General features: G+C 31.3%; 2 protein-coding genes across 3 annotated transcripts; one reads left to right on the plus strand and one right to left on the minus strand.

Moving 5' to 3' along the window:
• Positions 1-376: 376 nt before the first annotated feature.
• LOC114403260 lies at positions 377-4,187 on the minus strand. Of its 2 annotated transcripts, none has more exons than XM_028366097.1 (2): positions 4,013-4,187; positions 377-2,584 (listed from the first exon to the last, which is right to left on the minus strand). In XM_028366097.1, exon 2 carries the CDS (start codon positions 2,575-2,577, stop codon positions 775-777), a length of 1,803 nt encoding a protein of 600 aa, XP_028221898.1. In that variant the 5' UTR covers positions 2,578-2,584; positions 4,013-4,187; the 3' UTR covers positions 377-774. The 2 variants fall into 2 exon arrangements, with proteins under 2 accessions (XP_028221898.1, XP_028221897.1); XM_028366096.1 differs by having other exon boundaries at positions 377-2,633.
• Positions 4,188-9,653: 5,466 nt separating this feature from the next.
• LOC114403245 (pyruvate kinase 1, cytosolic-like) lies at positions 9,654-19,034 on the plus strand. Its single transcript, XM_028366069.1, has 16 exons — positions 9,654-9,916; positions 10,789-10,885; positions 12,407-12,504; positions 12,686-12,841; positions 13,328-13,405; positions 14,207-14,338; positions 14,712-14,789; positions 14,998-15,069; positions 15,195-15,284; positions 15,465-15,609; positions 15,824-15,912; positions 16,686-16,781; positions 16,938-17,005; positions 17,220-17,319; positions 18,137-18,196; positions 18,558-19,034. Exons 1-16 carry the CDS (start codon positions 9,848-9,850, stop codon positions 18,708-18,710), a joined length of 1,581 nt encoding a protein of 526 aa, XP_028221870.1. The 5' UTR covers positions 9,654-9,847; the 3' UTR covers positions 18,711-19,034.
• The last annotated feature ends 689 nt before the right edge of the window (positions 19,035-19,723 follow it).

A 19,723-nucleotide genomic window follows, 5' to 3' on the forward strand; every position in this document is an offset into this window, starting at 1 on the left:
TATAAAAAGCTTATGACAATTAATGACTACTCCTAACAAATTAGTAGCTAACTAATACTTCTAAAAAATTAATAGCTAATTGATACTCCTAACAAATTAACTACTCTTAATATTAACTTCCAAGAAGTCAAATGGTCTCGAGTCTCGACTTTCTCATATAGCTATTAGAATATGTTCAAGAAAAGAAAAATCTTTTTGTTAATAGTTCCACTTTATCTTATGTATCCATTTTTATTTTTCACAAATAATCATAAAAATATTATTTTCACTATTTTCTGTACAAATTTTTAAAACATGAAATAAAATGGAAACAATATATATTTTTTAAAATTATTAATAAAAATAAAAACAAAAATATGATTACATGCCAAAAGTATATAGCATTTTGAAATCTGTCTTACCATTCAAAAGATATCAATATAGAAATATCCAGGTTGATAAAAGCTATACAATTTAATACATATAAGGCTCATAAATATGCACCCACAAAACAACTTTTCAAGGATGAGACCAGAGATCCAAGTTAAATAAGCTAGGATCTCCTCAAAGAAAATTAATGCTAAATATTTTAAAACAACATTTCTCACCAAGAATGCATTTCTGACACTAACAGTTTATGTGGGCAATTCTCTCATGCTCCATCTGCACTTGTTTCACATTCATTGAGATTTAAGAAGCAAGAATTGGTGTGCCTGAAAAGATTCATCCCAATCACTTGTCAGGTACTGCACTTTTGTTGAAAAGTGAACCTCACATGAGCTTCATAAAAATTGCTTATCCATTCAGTTGAGAATATCCAATATCTACCCCACCACTGCCACAGTCTAGCAGAGCTTTTTTATTGAACTCCCTAGCATATCTCCACACATAATTCAGACCCACAAGAAGCTCAGTGATTATTGCTTCAGTTTTTTCTTGACTTGCAAAATAAAGGGTTTGCACCAGCAACACATTTGTCCTGGAAACAAAGCAGTGTTGCTCATAGCTTCTCTCGGATTGCCATCTAAGCATGTTGTGAGCGAGCGGGGCTAACCATTCTAATATAGCTGTCATTGCTTCGGTCCATTCTTCTGCTAGACCTGCATCATAGACTGCTGCAGCCATGGCCTTGGAATATGGCTTTAGCTTGGTCCTAAGCGCAGATCTTAAACGTCTCGGTAACATGTTGTACAGATCATCTCTTGCATCAACACCAATCAAGTATGGAGATGTTGCTAGCTTCTCGATCATGATGATAACATTTGCATAGTGCAGGGCTAAAGAAGCAGCACCAAGGGATTCAGATGGAGGCTGTAACCTGCATAGGTAATTGAAAGTGGATTGAGGGTGATGAACCTCTTTTCCAGGAGTAACAAGGTTTGCTTTAGGGTCATTGGGATTTTGTGTTGCTAAACGAACATCATTTGGGCTTGAGTGGCTGTCAATGACCAAGGAACTGTCCGCAGGCATAAATCCTTTGAAAGGTTCTACTTGAGTCAGTCGACTTTGCCTTGTGTGAGTTTCCTTCCCATTTGTGGTGGTGGAGTTACCATGAAAGTTCCAAATCTTGCTATTTTTATTTGTTCCATTGTCTGGAACTGGCTTTTTGGAATTTCTACCAAGAGGACCTGAGAAAAATTTGAGACTTCTGTTCTTTGCTGAAATTAGGCCGGACTTTGTGGATGAGTCCCCACCATCTGAAGGAAACATGCTAGCTTTATTTATTCGAGCATTTGGACGAGATGTAGCAGCAAAAGCACCAAGGGGTCCTGAAGCAAACCTGGCACGAACTTCGCTGGAGGGTTGGACTGAAGGTTGCAATAATTCAGAAACCGATTGACTGCCATTAGCATGATCAGAATTCAAAGCACTTCGATTCTTGGTTTTACCAATATCTATAATCTCTTGAATGCCAAATACATTGTTGATCCTACTGAATATTGTAAATAAAGATCTTGCTAAAAAAAGTACCGTGTAATCATACGTTCTGTTCCACAGAGAATTAGCCTTTAAGTTCTTCACCTCGAGCCTCTTCCATGTAACCTTCTTTTGATAGTCAATTAAATTCGGTCCATCTGATTCAGTGTAAGCCTTCATTCTTCCAAGAGTTTGCTCAAGATCTGCCAGCAGTTCCATCTCTTGATACAAAGTTGCGTTAGTTGATATAAACTTTTCCATCCTTTTTACCTTTTTTTCCATTTTCTTGAAAGTGAATCCCCACCGATATGGATCAACACCAAAAGTGATCAATTCATCAAAGGCATTCTCAAAATCTTTCAAACTTGGATCACTGCATTTCTTACCAAACCTAGCCACAGATTCAGCCACATGTGCCATATTCTCAAGCATCTCTAGACTGATTAAGCGTACAATGAAATTCTCATCCTCTGAAACAAGCTTTCTGATGCCCAGAGAATTTGTTATCTCTTCTCTCAACTTAGCAACCTGTTTATCACTCAAAGACTGCCACAAATTAACAAGCTTGGACATCAAGCTCGCAACTTCAAATGCTAACACCCCAATCACTGCCTTCTCAGAATTAGTATCATCCTTCCGTTGAGTCTTCCATAGAGTTCGAAACCAAGATGCACCAACCATTGCTTACCTAAGAATGGTAAAAAAATGCTCTTTAAGACAAGTTCTTGGTCATAGCTCTGTAGTACTCAGCAAATAACACAAAATAAGATTGTCAAAATGGGCATTAAGTATCCAGCTATGAGCTACCAGATAAATTTCAACCTGAATCAAATATTTTTTCTTATTATTCACAAGAATCAAATATTTAATGACACTCGGTGTAAAATGTCATCTAAAAAGTTTAATATCAAATATTTTTAATTTCATTAATTGTCAGTTAAAAATAATACAAAAAAAAAATGTACTTGATCTTCTTACAAACTTCTTTTGCTTGAAGCAATTAAATTTGGTCTAGTGCATACTAGTTTATTCCTATTACTTACTTTATGGTGCATGCAAGTGCCTATCCAACCATGTGAAACTATTCCAAACATTTTGGTTTGAAAGCTGATTCTATCATCTTCTGCAATTTTGAAAATTTTACATGTTTCAAGTACAACCAATCAACAATGGTTTATTTGAGAATTAAAAATAGTCTTTTTCCCCTTGCAAATCAATCTTTCTTTGCCCTTCAACTGCTTAATTCAAACCTTACCTCATGAGAAACAACCTAATGGCTGCTCCTCTTTAGTTTTATACAGTGCAAATTCATTCCTCATATTTAGCATTTTGATGCAATAGATAGATGGGGCTAAGGTAAATCACTTCATCATCGTATAGCTTAGTGATTTAATTACCAATTTTCCTATGTCTTGGAATGTTTGGCAAAAGCAAACTACAAAACATTTGAAATGGATATCTTATGGAGATCGTGAATGTGATATATGCCAAAAGCAAGTATAATATAGATTAAATAAAAAGGTGATATAATTCTCAGTGAGTTCTTAATTTTGACTTCAAATTGTAGTTAAATTAATATCTTATCTTATAGTTACCAACCATGGTATGCCCACACCGATGTAACAAAAAAAAAAAACATAAAAAATAGAAAATGCATATTTTTTAACAAATAAAAATAAAAGAAAAGGGGGAAATAGGCACCAACAAAAAAAGAAAGAAAAAAATCTTTCCATTTACATGATTTTGCCTTAGCATATAATTCTGGAAAAAAAAATTAACTTCTTGCATCAACTCCACAATTTCTTCTGGCAAATATTGCTGAAAAGTATTTACTAATTAAAATAAAAATGAGAAACAAAATATAAAACCAAAATCTGGAGATTCTATTTTTTTCTCTATTCCCTTTACCCCTTTTTCTCTTCGTTCACTTTATTACAACAAATAGTAACTAAAATCACAAGCTGAAAGGAATATACTTTAGGGGGGAGAAATGGTTCCACACCAATTCTGACTGCAATTAGAAAGGAAAATGACAGAATCATGAAATGAAAAAAACATGGAACTTCTGAAGCATGACAAAAAACAAAAGTGACAAGTGGGAGACACAGAAACTCACCGATCACAAAAACGAGGACTTGGGCAAGAATCCTCCTTGAGCTGAGAACAAACAAACAGTGGAAAATGGTAACAGTGGAGAGAGAGAGGGAAGTATACGGAAGAAGCTGTGCAGTGAAAGGAAAATAAAAAAGGATAAATTGCAGAGAAAGCGAGCGTGTGGACTATGGAATTAAAGACATGTCATTTTTCCTCCCTTATTTACTATTCTATTCCCTCCTTCACACGCTCGCATAATTATCTATTTACCAGAATTAATTTAGTTTTTTTCCTGGGCGAGAGACTTATAACCCGACTCACTGATATTAATTTTGCTTACAAAAAAAATTACGTATAATAAAATTAAATACATTTTTCTATTAAATAAATCCTGTGTTGTTACTAATATGAATGCAATCAAATCTTATCAAATTCCACCAACTTAGTTTAATACTAGTTTTATGATGAAAATACATAAATTGATTTAACTGTTAAGAAATTATATAATTAATAAGTATCCCATTATACTCGATACTGATAAAAAAATATTAGTTTGAAATAAAATAAATTTATTAATGAAATACTAGTTAAAGAAAAAATGACAATTAATTTTCGATATAGAAATTTAAAAGGCATGTCATAATTGTTTAAAAAAATACATAAATAACAAGTGTACATGCGAATATTACAACACTCTTAAGAATAAAAGCTTGAATTTATTATATAGAAATTAAAATAACTTAAAATTAATTTTTTAATAATCAATAAAAAAATCTATAAATCTTCTTAATTTTATGTAATTCCTAGGTTGAAGAAAAATGAAAATAATTATTCCCTTTATTTATTTTCATCTCTATCCCTCAATTAGTAAAATAACAGGGAAAAATAAAATCTCTTTTAAATAAGGTTTAGTTTTCTCTAACAATTTTTTTAGTTCAAAAATAAATAATTTAAATATATTCTAAACTCGCATTGAGTTTGTTAAAGCCCAATAAAATTAGATGATGTAGTATAACACATTCTCTAACATGTTTTTACTAACATTCACTTTGTCATTAGTTAATATTTATTAAAAAAAATAACAAAATTAAGAGATAACAACTAAATAGTAAGACCTGTCAAAGTTTATAATTTTTAATAAATTTTAACCAATAAAAAAATTGTATTCAAACTATTGTGTTAGATAGTGTCATTATAGAAATAAATGTCAGCCTAAGAGTAACACAAACAATTAAAACAATTATTAAAATAAATAACTACTGGTTCAAGCTTAAAAAACTTGTTTTTTTAATCATTGTGTCCCTACGGGTGTTTGTAGTTTAGTTAATGAGAGAAAAATCTTTTCTTTCCTCCTTAACTAAGCTATGAACACTCCTATTATTTTTGGAATTGTTGTTGAATCAAATTTATTTTAACTCACAAATTTAAATTAATCATTTTTTGATCTTACTATACTTTATACTACAACCACAAAATATATAGTCTAAAATTAGAATTTAAAAAAGTCCATTTTGTGTTTTGTGGAGGGCCATATTGATAGAATAAGTATTTAATATAATCATTTAATTGATTCGTTTATTAATAGCTACATACTAATAAGTTGTCTATAAATAAAACACTATCATTAACCATCAATTAAACGTGTGTAATTTTTTTTATTAACGAACAATCACACATCATAATGAGATTAATTTTTGTCTGAGATTAAAAGATATTCATAGTCTTTGACAAAAACAAAAAAATAAATATGATATTGAACCAATTGATTTAAAGACTTCAGCCGTTCTTACTCGTGTCAATTCTTATTGATGGTGCACCATGCATCCCATATTATTTAGAAACTTTTAAGTAATTTTGTATATTCCATTCTTTTTAATGTTTCTTCAACAATTAAGAGTTTTTATTTTTAATAGCTTTTTATAAAAATATATTTAATATACATTTTCCTTAAAAAAAATCAAAATAAATTAGCACAAATATTCTCTTACTTGAAAATTATTTTGTTTTTTAACTTATACTGTCAAGGTTGTATTTTTTGACTGGGATAGCGAGAGAGAAAAGATTTGAACGTCCAGCTCGCCATGCATAAGAGCCGACATCAATTTGGACTACTTTTGTACTAATGTTTCTTATTAATTGCCCCAACCAATTGTATTGGCATCAAAAATCACTTTCATACAATAATATACATTTTTCTTTAGTTCGTAAAAAAAATACATTTTATTTAAAAAATAAGATAATTTTTGCCTGCAGTATTATATTTATGCAACTACACGTCATTTTTATTGGGCGATATGTATTTTTAAAATTTTATATTAAGTTATTTTTTTCTAACTAATTAATTAATTCAATAATACTTTTAAAATTTATTTTTTAAATAATATTAAAAAAAATTTGATCAACGTTTGACATTATTATAATTTTTTTAATAAAACAGTATTATTTGCTTAAAATAATTTAAAGATTTTTTAAAATTAAAGTTGAAACTATACATTTTTTGTTTTAGTTTATATCACTGATTAAATATATTTTTACATAAATTTAAATTTAAAATTTTCAAATTTAAAGTAAATATATATTAGATATATAAAAAAATATTTTTTCTTAAAATTATACATACGTGGCGGGGGTTATATTTAATGAAACAATATTAGTGACGGTGTGTTGTATAGTAATGAAACAATATCAAATTAATAGAAAAAATATTAAAAATAGCAATAATTGCATGATATTTTTTATTTTAATCCTCCAGTTTATTTGAAAAAAAAATAATTCTCACTGATCTAAAATATAATTAAAAAATAAATACAGTCAGAAAAAAATATTTTTTTATTATCAAAAATTAAATAATTTAATTTTAACTTTAACACGTTAATTAATTATATTTCAATTGATTGTTGCATTTCATGATATTCAAAATTGGCAGTGGAACTAATTTTAATTGTGGAAGGTAACAGTGTTCAATTCCATCGCAATCATCCATGAGTGGCAATTACGCGGAATTGTGACCTTTTTTTTATCAATATGGACCCCAGATATTAAAAACGGAGCCCAAAACGGTTGCATTTTTGAATAATAATAGTCACTTTGATTTATTATCGGCTAGAAAATTCTACATTATCCATTCACAATTTATTATCACATTATAAAACATTGGCTTCTCGTTTAGAAAAGAAAACAATTGACTTCTAAAACAATTAACAATAAGTTTTGTTTTCGTGGTCAAATTGTAAATGACCCGCTTTAGTTTTATATTTCTGGGAAATTATCTTAGCATTCAACTTTATTAAATATCTGTTTAAGTAATAATTATGTAGTCAGTAAATTATTACTTATATCAATTGTCCTTTTTATTTTACTTAAATATGCTCAAAATTTCTACCAATATAATTGACGAATTTTATTTTTAGTTCCTATTAAAAAAAATGGGTATTTGATCCCCTACAATTACTAGGTTCTCGTCATGAAATATTAGCAACAAGCCAACAACTTCTGTTGCATCCTTGTAAACATAATAATTCTATGTATCAATAATATTGTTCTCTTTGGCTTTTTTTTATTTATAAAAAAACATAATAACTTTATGTACAAAACAAAATGGAATGTGCTAAAAAAGAATAATTTTGTTTTTACGTCCAAATAAATTATTTTGTTTTTTCTCTCCTTACAAATATAGCAATCTTTACTTTTAGTTCATGTCAGTATTTCTCTACAGAGTGTAGGGATTTCTATTTTAGTCATTGTCGTACAACGGAAGCCAAAACAAGCACTAAGGATTTATTACAAAAACAAAAAACATAATCGTTATATTTGAAGAAATATAAAACATATTTAAGTAATATCCTTTTGAGAAAAAATATCATGCATTAAAAAAATTATATTGTTAAATTACTATCTGCTATTAGTTTATTGATTTTTATAAAATTATCTTAAAATGAGGGGTCAAAATTATATTCCAAAGTTAGACTAAAATTATAGTTAAGTTTATCTTCTTGAATTATTCAAAAAAGATTTAAAAATGTGTCTTAAAATTAAAAATAATTATTATTTTAAAAAGATTATTTTAACCCATTTTAAAAAATAAAGAATTAAATTAAACATTTTAACCGATACACAACCATATTGAATATCGAAAACATAAATAAGTAAAACTATATTATAACCTTTAAAAAATATTTTTTCTAGTCTTTTTTTATATGACTAGTTTAACTAATTTATCAAGATTAATAAATAGTTAGTTTATTTAATAATATTAAGTATGTTTGAAATTTATATTTTTTCGTTCAAAATTACTCCTTAAATTAATGAAACATACTCTTATTTTTTTCTCCAATTTTTTTTATTTCACTTTTTTCTTTTAATCCCTCTCAAGCTCTTATAATAAACACTAGTATATTTATTACTTCAATTATTATTAACTATACATGTAAAAATGCAAAATAAGATTTTCAAAATGTTTTCTATAGGACACAAAGTTGAACTCTTAAAGAGCCTAACACATGAATGTATTTCATCTAATCAAAAAATAACTTATACCTAAGCGTACATTTTGTAAAAAAAAAAAAAAAGTACAGTCAAATGGAAGCAAAGGAGTACTATGGAAATAAAAAGAAAAGAAGAAAGAAAGACCTTAGCAACCTTTTTCTTTTCAGTTAAAAGTGGCTAGCTGTTTTTGGAGGCAGCCGTTGTTTTGCTTAGTAAAGTGAGTCTAATATAATATAATATGGAATGATCAAATAAATATTAATATAAAATGGCGTTCTCCGCACAAAACCAGGGCGCCTGTCTGTCAGCCACCAGTAATAGACACTCATACATGCATATGCAATCCAACATCTTTTTCATCTATATTACTTTATAATTTAATTTTTAATATATATTATTTGAGATTTTCTCTTTTTTTTTCTTAATTTAAAATATTATAAAATATAAATATTATATTATATAATTCTTTTAATTAATTTTAAAATTACTTATTTATTAAATTAAATTTTATATATTTTTTTATTTTTTCAAAAGAAAATAATATTATTAAATATAATTATATTTATTTTATTATTTAATTTACTTAACATATTTTTTAGATGAATATTTTTATTTAAAATCTAAATTTTCTAATATAATTATTTTGTTTATATAATTAGATTTAGTTAAAAATGAAAAGATTTTTTGTTTAAAAACTTATTATATTATATTATTAATAAAATATTTAAATAATTATACTTTTCGTAAGAAAAAAATTAAGATGGAAATATATTAGAACATTTGTTTTTGTTTTCACCATGTTACCGATAAATTTCATTTTTTTTTTTTACTTTTCTGTTTATTTTTTTCTTCATCTATCTCAATACAAATTATACTATTTTTTTTATAAGGGAGGTATAGTTGAATTGATTATAAATCTACTCTCTTCAATTTTCACTTATAAAAAAATTATAATTCTATAATGTAATTGTATGTTAGGAATCAAAACTACTCTTTAAACAAAAACAATTCAACTAATCCACTATTCTTAGTCCACACCTTGCAATATCGTTTAACATTCAACATTTGTCTTTTTTGAATTTTGATAGTTCAAAGTTCTGTTGTTTTACCAGCCGTCCCCACGTGATGACTTTGGTAACTTCAAATCAACGACGGGTGTTGCATAATTGCTGTAAGTTGTAACACGTACTACATCTACACTACACTTCCTATTTATATTTACTTTTGACTTCCATTCTTCAATTCATAACATTAGACCGTACAACACTTTCTGTATTTATCGTCCATTCTCTCTCACTCCATAATTGCTTCTTGCTTTGGTCGATCCATTCGGTGATCACTGATCAGTGGTTTGGTGTTGTTGATAGAGAAAATGCATTCCAGCCCTTTGCTTCTTGAGGAACCCATTAGGATGGCATCCATCCTTGAGCCATCCAAGCCTGTAAGCATTTCCTTCTCTCACTCTTTCTTTTTCATTTCTATTTTCATGTGTGATGATGTGTTCTGCTAATATAGTCTTGTGTTGTAACTTAATCTCTGTGATCATGAGAAAGCAATCAACTTTTGGTGACCCATTTGTGGTGTTGTTATTTGGACTGATTGTGTGGTATTGGTGATGATGTTTTTGATTGCTAAATGCTGAGGAGTTTGGTGGATCAAGTTGAAAAATGACAGTGACTGACGAAATGAAAGACATTTCTACTCTGACAAATGGTGTGCAATTGATATGGGGTTGTGCTGGTTTTGTTAATCTTGTCTTCTTTTAAGCACTGTGATTCTGAGAAACTAATCAACTTTTAGATTGTTGGTAAGGAATTTAGTAGATCGAGTATTAAAATGACTGTCATAGATGTAATGAAAGACACTTTTAATCTGAATGGAGTTTCAATTTGCTAGTCGATTTGATTTGGAGTCAAAGCAACGGTGTGATCGAAATATTATTTGTGCTTGTTTGTATCATATGACAATGATATGGTGCTGGTTTTTCAACCTTTGAGGAAAGGAACTTGAAAAATCTCACCAAATGGATAACTTATTTATTTAACGGAAGGTAGCATAGGTTTAGTTTTGGAGAGGGATTGGTGTGTGTCCTTTAGATTATTTCATTGTTTCACATATTCTTTTTGGTAAATCAAAAGAAATATGTGTTAAGTCTTTAAGATATGGAAGTTAAGTAGTAAGTTTTAAGATCTTGAAAGAAAGGGTCAATGAGTTTCATGCAATTTCCTATAGAATTTTTAGTCCATATTCAATGAAGAATTTCAGTGTTTGTCAATTTGGGTTTTGATTGAAGTGTTTGAATGCATTCTGCAGACTTTTTTTCCGGCTATGACGAAAATTGTTGGCACACTTGGTCCAAAGTCACGATCAGTTGATATAATTTCCCATTGCCTTGATGCAGGAATGTCTGGTATTCTTCCGTTACAACCTTTGATCACTTGTGATCCTTGTCTGAAAAAAGTCTTAACTTTTGCCCAATATTGATCTCATTATTTATCTTCTTTCAGTAAAGGGTAGTAAGATGTGAGATTTTTGATTATTTTGTTTCTTATTGCTATATTGTCAGAAAACTAGAATAGATCAATCAATTAGAGTCAACTGTGCTTGACCAAGTGGGAGGGCCTAGTAGTTACCCAAAAGGGGAAAGAAATAAAAAGAAAACCTAATGCCTTCAGTCACAAAATCTATTTGAACAACACTTAAATATGTTTTTGATCTCTGATATATATTTAATTTTTGCGTTTTTTCTTCGACTTTGATATTTGAAAAGTTTTGGTTTAGATTCTAACTCTCTGATATTTGAAAAGTAGAAGTGCCATTTGTGGCGGCTCAATAACCGCCGCTATTTGTTAAAAATGACCGCCTCTCTCGCGACCCCTTTTCGCAAGAACCGCCGTAGTGATGTCGTACTCAAGGCCAGCCTGGAAGTATTTCACCAAATCCTCCGCCACAAACTTCGCCTACCCACTCGTTGGCACCGTCCTTCCACCGCACAAGATACTCCAAATTCTCACCTTTCCCTCTCCGTTCCAGAATCTCCTGCACCTCCGCGTACTCGAACACTGCCCCTTCCAACGCCAGATCCTACGCCGTTCTCGGATTCCCACCTTCTAGTCCAATCCTGAGTCCGAACTGCATCGGATTCCCCTTTGGCGTCACCATCAGAATCTCCCTCACCAGATCCAACGCCATTCTCCCATGCTCATCTGCCACCTCGGGATCTGCACCAAGATCCAAGAGAACCTTCGCCACACCGGGCCTGACGTACCCTGCCCCCATGTGCAGGGCCTGACGTACCCTGCCCCCATGTGCAGCGCCGCGAGGCCGCCGCTTTGGTCGCAATGGTCCAGATTCGCACCGGCCTCCGCTAGCCGCTTCACGTGGGTCCAGATTCACAAGGACGACACATGGTGATGAAGATGGGCTGTTTGAGCTGAGTGGTGGGCCTGGGTCCATACTTGGGAACTATCAACAGCAAGGGTTTGAGGTCGACGAGCTGGGAAGGGGAGAAGTCCGGGGGAGGGGGTGGTGGGCGGCAGAAGTGGATGATGAGAGCGTGGAGGAGAAGGATTCTCAATATTTGATGTATTTATTTTTCCCTTTAATTGATTTTGGCGGTTTTTAATCAGCAGAAAATTTAAATTTGATTTTGAAACAAACATTGACAATTTTTTAGTTGTCACAAATCGCGTTATCAAATATTTAACAGACACGTCATCATTTAACTAACGGAAGGAATCTAAAACAAAACATTTCGAATATCATGTGGCCGATGGAAAAATTTATCAGGTATCAATTGCAAAAGTTAGGTATATATCAAGGATCAAAAATATATTTAAGCCTTTGAACAATTGTGTTTTGCTCATGTCTATAATATGTTTCTGAGTTATCTGTTTTGTCATCTCATTCTTCTTTTCTTCCCATGTGCTAGTGGCAAGGTTTGACTTTTCATGGGGTGATCCAGAATACCATCAAGAGACATTGGAAAATTTGAGAGTTGCTATCAAAAGTACCAAGAAACTCTGTGCGGTATACTTGTCATACGTTTGCTGTTTATTTATTTATTTATCATTCACACATATTATGATGACTTGTGACAGATCCATAAATAATTATGTTTTTAATATGTTAACTTATATCTCCGGATGTGCAAATACCTTATGAAGGGTAATTGATGTAAAATTATATGTGCATTTTGGTCCAATTCCAGGTTATGCTAGATACTGTGGGTCCAGAATTACAGATTGAGAATAAGACTGATCACCCAATCACCCTTGAAGCAGACACATTAGTTGTCTTAACTCCAGATCAAAATAAAGAAGCTAGTTCAAATCTCTTACCATTAAATTTTACCGGGCTATCAAAGGTCAGTGTAACTTTTCAGTGTACTTTGTATTTTTGGGGTTTGCAATATTATTCTGTTGAATAAGTATGTTGGGCTCTGCCTATTTTTGTGTATAGTCACTACATGCATGTTATCCTCTTTGCCTTTTGAAATTGTTTCTGTCAGTTCTCTTGTTGCATCTTTGTGTTTCATCCAGAATGTACTCGATAGATTCTTAAATGCGGTTTGCAGAATGACTGGTTTGGTATCATCATTTTCTTGGATATTTTTTTCCTTCATGCTTTTTGTGCCAGTCCATATTTGATAAGTCTGAATTTTCATCATGGCCCTTTGAAATGGCTCAACCGCTCAAGTTCCTACATTTCGTGACTCGTGATGCCTTTATTCTACATTACTTTTATAAACCATTCTATATTGGTTGACGAGGATTATGCCCCATTGCACTCTGTAAGGATTGGCTACGATTTATGTAGTGTCCCCTTAACTAATGTGCCCATAATTATGCAGGCTGTGAAGAAGGGTGATACTATTTTTATCGGAAAATACTTGTTTACTGGAAGTGAAACAGCTTCTGTATGGCTGGAGGTAATGCAATCTTGATTGACTGATACAATCTTAATGCATGTAAAAATATTTTATTCTGATTATGTGATTATTTTAATAAATTCTGTTGTGTATGTTATTGGAATGCCTTTCTTTTGACCTCCTGGGGCTACGTAATTCAGTTATAGGCTAGTTATTATACTATTTGCCAAAGTTTGACAGTCAGAGTCAGAGATGCTCATTGAAATAAGTTACCCTTAAGTAGATTACTATGTGTCACAATTGCAGGTCAATAAGATACTCGTTATATGATTATTACAATTTACAGTGCAATACAATTCTCTAACTTAATACTTCTATCTATTAGTATACTAATTGCCACAATTCCGGTTGCAAATGAGATTGTGGCACTAATAATTAGTTCAAGTACTAGTACTTTTTACTGCAAGTCCAAGCCATACTAATACTATAACAATATCTTAAATTTTTTCTTCATCAAAATTAAACATACAGGATATTTAATTTGTATTCGAGTTTTGGATGGTTTATGATTTCTGGTGGGCATTGCCGTATATTGTTTTCATTTTCCTCTTTTCCTGCTTAACCTCCTTTTTCATTCTTCTATCTTTATTTGTTCCATTAGTCTATATTAGTTTTAGTTCTGTATATTAGAAGGTTTGTTCTGCATCAAATAATAGACTTGCCACATGTATGCTGCTTTTGTGCAGTTAGCTTTGTAGTTAGCATTATATGAGGGTGCAAAAAGTAGAATATTGCCAATGCAAAGTCAGAATTATTCTGTTTTATTATTGTCACTAGAGTAGTTTTCGTTTCACAATGCAGGTCAGTGAGGTGGAAGGTGAGGATGTCACCTGTCTGGTAAAAAACACTGCCACACTCTCTGGATCATTGTTTACTGTACATGTTTCTCAGATTCACATCGATCTTCCTACTCTTGCTGATAAAGATAAGGAGGTAACTAACAAGAAACTTGAGCAAAAGTAGTGAGAATGACATAATGTGATCAAGTTGCCAATATACTTTGTGTTTGAGAATGGATGCTTCAATTTTTATCTATATTCATGGGGAAAGTAGAATTGTATTTTGTTGTTGAAATTATAGCTTGAGTTGATCAATGGCTGAAACTACTCAATTTTGTTTACAATGACTTATCTTTCAGTTAGTCTGTCAATCTAGAAAATGGACCATTTATTTGACAATCCAAGAGATCTAATGTATAACTGGTTTGAGTTTCCCATTTTTCAGTCATGAATGGCAAATACCTTGTTATTACCTTGTAATTTTGTAAATCTAAATGTCCCTCTTTTCATTTTACTCACTAACTCAGGTAATAAGCACATGGGGTGTTCAAAACAATATTGACTTCCTTTCATTATATACCCGGCACGTTGAAGATATTCGTCATGTAAGGAATATTCTTGATAAATTTTATCTTACCCGTTTTATCATGTGTCTTTCCCTTTTCTCCAATAATCTTCCTGACTTAATTTCCAACTTCTGAATTTGCTTAGTTTTTGTAGCACTTGTCAATTGTGATTCGGTGAATCATTTTTATTTTTAGTTTTCCTCAGCATTGAAAAAGTAAACAAATGCCAGCATTTTTCATTTTGCAGGCACGTGAATTTCTCTCTAAATTGGGTGACCTGAAGCAGACACATATTTATGCAAAGATTGAAAATATAGAGGTAATTAAGAAACTTCAAGGTCTTTTGAAGAATGAACTCTCCACACCTATGACAGAAAGATGCTAAGCTGTAGTGTGCTTAATCGTGATTCTAAAACATGTCTTTCTTCTGTAAAATTATTGTAGGGAATGAAACATTTTGATGAAATATTGAGAGAAGCAGATGGTATCATCCTCGCTCGTGGAAATTTAGGGATAGAACTCCCACCTGAGAAGGTCAGCATTTACTTCAAGACAGAAAAATCCAATGTTATATATGAGATATTTCCATTTTGTTTAGTTGTATTCTTCAGCATGAAGAAAAATTGTGTCAACTTGTGACTTTTACAGTATTCCTTACTCTCTCCAGTATAAAACTTTACTACAATCTTCCTAATATATTTATGGATTTGACAGGTTTTCTTATTCCAAAAGGCTGCTATTTACAAGTGTAACATGGTTGGAAAGCCAGTTGTTGTTACACGTGTTGTGGACTCTATGACTGATAATCTAAGACCTACTCGTGCTGAAGCAACAGATGTTGCCAATGCAGTGTTGGATGGTAAATTACTTTTTTTGTTATATTTGGTGAATCCAGTTTGATTTATTTTGATAATGATTGCAATACAGAATTTTATAAACTCTAGCATTTAATACATGTGCATGATTTTGTTATTCATCAATATTCCTTTAGTTCATTGCGTTCATCACATTATGCATAAGTATGCCTTGCACCTTTCGTGTCTAATTTTGTTTTCCTCTTTCTTTTTGATCAGGAAGTGACGCAATTCTCCTTGGAGCAGAGACCCTGCGGGGACAATACCCTGTAGAGACCATTTCTATAGTTGGAAAAATATGTGCTGAGGTTAGTTTGTGCCTTACGTTTAAACAAATTCCTATAACATTTTTTACCATGAAAAATTTATTCCTGTAACTCTTGTTAGACATTTGGGGTAAAGTTCTCTTAAAAAAAAATTTCAATTTTGAAATATAAAAATTTTCTCATTGTCCACCCATCTCTCATCTTCTTATGCTTTTGAATTGATTTCTTGTTATTCTTGGAAAGTTTCCTTGTGTATATATTGATAATTTATGACTCTGTCATGCATCCCTCACAAAACCACTTCCACAGTTTAATCTTCTTGGTTTTTCCATTATGCTGCCTAAACTGCTTTTATGTTATAAAGTTTGCTTTGACATCATTGCTTCCAACATGTGCACATTCATTTCCTCGGTCTTCTTATTGCTGACTTGTTTTCTACTTCTTGATAGAATGGTAATCGCTGATATCCAATAAATGATTGAATTTGTTTTACTAATGTGTTCAGATGTACTTTAGCTATAAAAATTATCTCACCACCATATTTTATCTTCAAAAATGATTTGTCTTGGCTGTTCATAATTGTATCATATATTTGCCTTAGGTTTTTAAAAATCTGAGCTAACAAGTTTGAAACAATCTTCATTTCTCTGTCTTTGTTTTCCCCTCGTGTTGCTGCTGATCTATAAAACAGCTTGTTGTCTTTGAAATTACTTTATGATTTTTTTATTATGGTAAATTTTATTTCATTCATTATACAATGATTACTGTTTTCTGTTTGCCCTGAAGAGTCATGATTACTTCCTCATTGTGTGCAGGCAGAGAAAGTTCATAATCAAGATTTGTATTTTAAGAAGGCTGTAAAATATGTGGGAGAGCCAATGAGCCATTTGGAATCAATTGCTTCCTCTGCGGTACATTTCTGGGTTGCACTACTCATGCTTTTTGGATTGTTTTTATGATTCTTTTTCCACCAACATTCTTCTATGCTTGCTCAAAGAATTATGTACTTACAATAGTGCATAACATAGCATACTGGGAAGTAAATTTCTCTTTGCTGAAACATACAGGTTCGGGCAGCTATCAAGGTTAAGGCCTCTGTTATTATTTGCTTCACTTCATCTGGAAGAGCTGCAAGGTTTCATTTTATCTCCTTCTATGATTCCCCTTTATTAAAAAGACTTCTTATTTTTGGGATTGTTGATGCCAGATTTCGCATTTGTCAAATTCTTTCTCTCAATAATTTAGTTCCATGTTAGATTTAAGTTATCGGCACTAAGTTATTCTCTATTCTGTTGCAATTTGATGTCTTGCTAACATATTAAGTATTTGTTTATTGTGTATCTATGTAGATTGATTGCTAAGTACAGACCAACCATGCCTGTGATATCTGTTGTCATTCCTCAATTGAAGACAAATCAACTCCGATGGACGTTCACCGGTGCTTTTGAGGTATACAATTTGACATTAGCTTTACATGAGTTTTGAAACTGAATTGGACTACTGAAACTAAATGTGGGAAATTAACATGATATTATGAGTGATTACTATCTAGAAATCTGTGGTGGAGCTAAATAGATACTAAACCCATATTTTTGAGTTAGCTGGTCTTGAACTTGACCAATTCAAGTTATTCAAAGAAGATATTTGCTATGGTGTTAGCTTCTTCTTCTAACATTGAGAACTTCAATTCTTGATTAAGAGTATATAATTAGTTTTGTTCTGCTCGTGCTGTCAACTTTCTGGGATAAATTTCCTACTCTCCACAAGATCATTAATTCTAGTTTTTATGTCAATATTATTTTAACTGCTATTGGTTTCGTTGCTTTAAAAAACAACATCGATTTGAATTTTTCTTTTTGGAAAAATTGCTTGTTAGCTTTTACAAACACGTGTAGAAACATCTCTTGTGAAAATACTTGGTTCAACAGTGAAAATTATTTGAAAAATTTGCTGCAGTTCCATGCTTGTGTAAATTACTTTCCTGCTTAAATTCCCTTTTATGCTTTGTTTGGACTAGAAGTGAAACAGAGAGAGGAAAGAAATAAAAAGAAAAGAAAAGAAGGATAGAGATGAAAGAGATATAAGTAAAAAAATGCTTTATTATTTCAACTAAAGTGTTACTTTTGTCCCAAACGTAATTTTGGAGGCTGCCCACTGGATTTCCAAACATGCACTCAAGTTTGTCTTTAGTTGATTTGCATTGTGAAACATGACACTGAAACTAATCACTTTTTGCTAACTGATTCCTTTTATGACGCTATGGCAGGCTAGGCAATCTCTTATTGTGAGAGGTCTTTTTCCTATGCTGGCAGATCCACGACACCCAGTAAGAATTGTTCAACGTGGATTGATATAATGATGTAACCAAAGAACAACACAAAAATTCAATATAAAAAAAACTCAAATGATAACGTAGGTAAGGTGTATTAGGCAAATCAAATAAACATAATTTTACTAGCATAATGCTAATCCAATCAGAAATAAGATATTCCAAGGCCCAAGACAATTACATTTTAAGACCTAATTAACATTAAAATCCCCATTTCCCAGATTGAAACCTGCCATAAAATCAATTTCATTCAAATATAATATCCCATTTTATTTATTTAGTTTAAATTTTTTATTGCCCTCAGTTAAATGTCTTTTAAGAGGGAGTAAAGGTTTGTGATTTTGTGGCTTGAGTGCAGGCTGAGTCCAGAAGTGGAACAAATGAATCAATTTTGAAGGTTGCTTTAGACCATGGCAAGGCTTTTGGCATCATAAAGCCACATGACCGAGTTGTTGTCTGCCAGAAAGTAGCTGACTCGTCAGTTGTGAAGATTCTTGAGCTCGAAGATTGAATGATTACAACTTATGCGTTATTTGATGCATAATAATAAAGATTCTTGGGCTTGTGTTTGATAATCGGAGCGATATCCAGTTTTGAAATCAAGCATGGTGTGCTGATCTTTCGGCTACTTATGTTGTTTAATAGTAAACCATCCGAATTCGAAAACGAAATTGATTATCTTCTAATGAATTTTATGCTGAAAAGAAAAGTATGAATTATAAGACACTTTGTAAACACTGAGTGTGCCAGATAAACTTGTGAGATTATTTTAGCTTAATCATGAGTTCAAAGTATACAATTGTGTTGAATACTTTGATAAAGTTTTATTTGCCTACAATAATTCTATTTCATTCTAATAGGATTGTCTCCAATAAAAAATATCCATAACTTTTGAAAAAGAAATCTTTTTTATTAAAATTATTATTGCAAAACTAGGGATGACAAAAAATAGAATTTAAATAAACTATTTGCATACGGAAATTGCTGAATACTACGAAGCATATCTCACATGAATAGTACGAAAATATAAATCAACGGCAGCCCATGATTTCTGTCTATTTTGTTTTTCAATTTTTATCTTTTTATTTAACTTTTAACCAATATAAAAGAGCCACACACATTTCGTATTCTTTCGTGTATGTTGTTTCGTACTGTATAGCAGTGGTCATTTGTGTACATACCTTCTTATTGAAAAATATACAAAATCTATTTTTGATACTATTTTTCAATTAAACTTTGCATATCATTTCGTTAATCAGTGCTGTTTTTTAATGTTGATTTTTATTATGCAATTTATCAAGTGAAACTCAATGTGATCGAAGAATAGCACTAACAATGGCTAACGTACTGTAGCTTAGTTATCTCCTTAAGTCTTGTATCTAGACTCGTATTCATTTAGTTAAAGGTGTATGAGATTCACATGAAAGAATGGTGTATGAAATTCATCCAAATTGTCGAGAGCTTGAAAAATAAGAGTCCGTTTGCTAGTGGCTATACAATGATTAAACCGAAGGTGCTACCTTA

The sequence above is a fragment of the Glycine soja genome, chromosome 20 (genome assembly GCF_004193775.1).
Source record: "Glycine soja cultivar W05 chromosome 20, ASM419377v2, whole genome shotgun sequence".
NCBI lineage: Eukaryota > Viridiplantae > Streptophyta > Magnoliopsida > Fabales > Fabaceae > Glycine > Glycine soja.

Bases quoted from the DNA above. Each gene is read 5' to 3' on its own strand.
- LOC114403260 (XM_028366097.1), bottom strand. From the start codon at position 2,577: ATGGTTGGTGCATCTTGGTTTCGAACTCTATGGAAGACTCAACGGAAG.
- LOC114403245 (XM_028366069.1), top strand. From the start codon at position 9,848: ATGCATTCCAGCCCTTTGCTTCTTGAGGAACCCATTAGGATGGCATCC. The intron at 14,339-14,711 runs GTAACTAACAAG...TCACTAACTCAG, and splicing joins TTGCTGATAAAGATAAGGAG to GTAATAAGCACATGGGGTGT. The intron at 18,197-18,557 runs GTAAGAATTGTT...GCTTGAGTGCAG, and splicing joins TGGCAGATCCACGACACCCA to GCTGAGTCCAGAAGTGGAAC.